Source organism: Lipotes vexillifer, unplaced genomic scaffold, assembly GCF_000442215.2.
Source record: "Lipotes vexillifer unplaced genomic scaffold, Lipotes_vexillifer_v1.1 scaffold147, whole genome shotgun sequence".
NCBI lineage: Eukaryota > Metazoa > Chordata > Mammalia > Artiodactyla > Lipotidae > Lipotes > Lipotes vexillifer.
The window spans coordinates 4,328,275-4,331,580 of NW_006778796.1; the positions used below are offsets into that span (position 1 = coordinate 4,328,275).

The following is a 3,306-nucleotide window of genomic DNA, read 5'->3' on the forward strand; positions in this document are numbered from 1 at the left end:
ATGGCTCGTGTGAGAACTTCATCCGTGGTGAGTCCCGCACTAACGTGCAATGCTCTCGTCAATTTGGGCCAGATAATATTTCTGGACTGCAGGCATGAAATCCTGGATTCTAGCTATGGAAATCCAAGAATACTGTCTACGTAGGATGGGAAATGAAACCCTTGATAGATACTTGTCATTGTATAGCATTTTCAAGAACTGGTACACATCAGTTTGAAAGGTGAGATTAAAACTGAAAGACAGCTATACTGGTGCTAAACCACACAAGAAGTGCTGAAAGACAGCTATACTGGTGCTAAATCACACGATGCTGTGCTCTAAGAAAGAATGCTTATTGAAAATCTGTTTCTCTGAGTACAAGGGATTTAATATAATTCTCCCATTTTTCTTCAATCCAAAATGAGATGGGTCACTACCCTTGAGGATTTAATAAGTTGTGGCAGTGACTTTTCTTTCCATTATCCTATTATTATACTATAGTCTTGGTACGCTAACCCTATTTATTCTAACTAGACATAGATGTATAGATGGTATAGGTGTGGTTTAGAGTAAACGGTCTTTATGTTTTTAAAATATTTAAGTTAAAACGTCCTTTTTGAAACCCAATTTGATTACAGAATCAATACATGTAAATTTAGAAAAACTGGGAAATATACCTAAGAAAGACATAAGGGGGTCCATTTTGGGTTGGATGTTTGCCAGTGGTACCAACAGAATTTTTAACTGATACCGCATGGATTTTCTATAGCCCTTTATTTCTAAGGTGTACGTTTTTTTTTAACATCTTTATTGGGGTATAATTGTAAGGTGTACATTTGATTTCACATAGGGTTTCATAGAATGCACGGGGCGGGATCGATAGTGCAGGAGGACATTTCTTCCTAGAAAATCAAGGTCATTACCATCCCAATGATCTGAGAGTGATGCATGTACTGACAGGTTGATGACTTGCCATCTTCACTAAAATTACTGCCAGCCAATGAATAATGTGGTTTTTCTAAGTCAGAAAAGAAAAATGTTCAAGACTGGTAGAAATGCCATCCTAATATTATTTTGTTCATCTAACCAGCTTTTCATTTAACAGACCTGAAAATTTAGTATAGATTGTCCTTGTCCATAGCATGTTCTCAACTATCAGCAATTCCATCATCACCACACTTTGTGGACAAAACCCACGTAGCACTAACCCAGTTTCCCACCTCTCTCTCCTTTCCCACCCAGTTCCAGTCACTGCTGCTGCTGCTGAGTCTGGTGGCTCTTGTGAAGGCAGGAATCATAATCCCACAAAGTCCAGGCTGCCCGCATGTTGAGGACAAGAACTACCCCCAGTATGTGAGGCTCAACCTAAACATCCTTAACCGGAACATGAATTCCAGAAGACCCTCCGATTACTACAAACGCTCCACCTCACCTTGGACTCTCCAGTACGTAAAAGTCCCAGATAAAATCTCTGTATTCTTCTACCCTGTATGTATCAGACTGCCAGTTAAATCACCTTGAGAATGGTATTACTCACTCAGAATCATCCGTCAAAACTGGAAGGGCCATTGTGTAAACCAATGTTTCTCAAGCTTTCATTCTACAGATTTCTTTGATAGAGCACAGCTCTCCCCAGCCCCCATAACACCTATTCTGCTAGTTCTCATTGCCCCAGAAATCCATCCAAATGAACGGTGGTCCATCATTCTCATATTTATGACACCCCAAGTCTGTTGTTTGTTTATTTTAAAAAGAAATAGACATTTATTGTAGGAGATTAGTGCTTGAATTCTCTTTACCAGAGCTCCCAGAGAAGATCTGTTGAAAATAACTATTAACTAACTGGGATCTTTGTGCTTTTTTGGTTGTATTAACACTGGGAAAATATAGCTTGAATACCAGTGGAAGTACCATGCTGGCTATTTCCACGCTTTTTTGACTTAGACAACATCCCCAACAGACCAGTATTTGCTGTGTCCTTAGTACATCTAGTATTTAGATGGATTAAGTACAAAATGTATTTTGATAATTTGATTTTAGGCAAATAAACCTCAGTTATATGGAGCCTACAGATTCACCTGACTGTAGGGTTTCTCGTCTTCTTACTTCTACTTACTAAGAAGAGTTCAAATAAATGGATTCAGAAGTCAAAGCAAATTATTCACTCAGCTGGAGAGGAGAGAGAAGGTTATAAAGGGGCTTAAGATTTTGTTTGCAGCCCTTCATATCAGCTATGGGCTCTGTTCCATCAGTGTGCTGTCAGATAAAATTTGAGTGCATTCTCTGCTTCAAAGACAGACTTCATTAAGTCAGATTAACAGTTATCTTGTTTCCATACTAGTCCTTTAGTCTTTTTTCATCTATCAAATGTACCCTAAAGAAATTAACCTTTGTGTCAAATTTAAATCCTTTCTGTGGTTTCAGTCTATCTTCTTTTGTGTATGCTGGAAATTGGGGAAAACTAATCATTGTCTTTTTTACTATAACACTTCATGGGCTTCGAAATACAAGCTTTCCCCAAACTACTTTTTCAGACTAACAGCACTTAGAGAATTCACAATGCCTATCATTTGCTCCCCTGTGAATTTGTCTCCCTCTGTTTATTCCTGTTTGATTTCCTTCCTACTCTACCAGGAATTCACTTTCTTCTTGGCTTTTGTCTCCGTTGCAGCCGCAATGAGGACCCTGAGAGGTACCCCACTGTGATCTGGGAGGCCAAGTGCAGCCACTTGGGCTGTGTCAATGCTGAAGGGAAGGTGGACCATCACATGAACTCCGTCCCCATCCAGCAAGAGATCCTGGTCCTGCGAAGGGAGCCTCAGCACTGCCCCCACTCCTTCCGGCTGGAGAAGATGCTGGTGGCCGTGGGCTGCACCTGTGTCACCCCCATTGTCCGCCACATGGCTTAAGAGCTTCCGGTCTGACCCCCACTCCCCAAATCAGTTAGGCTTTCTGGGGATTAGACCCAGCCCCATTTCTGACCAAAATCACCAGGGTTCTTAGTTCATCCAGTGGAAACTCCAGAGGGAACACTGGTTTAGAGATGGAATCTGAACCATTTTTCCCTTTCCCCAAGAAGGAAGTTTTAGACTGAGTACCAATTTGCTTCTTGTTTGCTTTTCTAAGGGCTTTAAGTTATTTATGTATTTAATAGGCCCCAAGATAACTTTGGGGCATGAGATTCCATTTTAATGAATTACATGCCTTATTTTGTATTTTTTTAAGACAAGATTCCAGACTTGGGAATTTTATTATTTAAAAGGTAAAACCTATATTTATATGAGCTATTTATGGATCTATTTATGTTTCTTAGTCTTTAGAGAAAGG

General features: G+C 40.0%; 1 protein-coding gene across 1 annotated transcript; it reads left to right on the forward strand.

Annotated features, from left to right (window-relative positions):
- IL17A (interleukin 17A) lies at nt 1-2,888 on the forward strand. Its single transcript, XM_007451922.1, has 3 exons — nt 1-27; nt 1,228-1,424; nt 2,651-2,888. The coding sequence occupies exons 1-3, from the start codon at nt 1-3 to the stop codon at nt 2,886-2,888; spliced, it is 462 nt and encodes a 153-aa protein (XP_007451984.1).
- Nucleotides 2,889-3,306: the final 418 nt, after the last annotated feature.

What these genes read in the sequence shown, in the direction of transcription:
- IL17A (XM_007451922.1), top strand. Translation starts at nt 1, where the DNA reads ATGGCTCGTGTGAGAACTTCATCCGTG. An exon ending in GTGTGAGAACTTCATCCGTG is followed by an intron (nt 28 to 1,227) that starts GTGAGTCCCGCA and finishes ACCCAGTTCCAG; the next exon opens with TCACTGCTGCTGCTGCTGAG. An exon ending in ACCTCACCTTGGACTCTCCA is followed by an intron (nt 1,425 to 2,650) that starts GTACGTAAAAGT and finishes TCTCCGTTGCAG; the next exon opens with CCGCAATGAGGACCCTGAGA.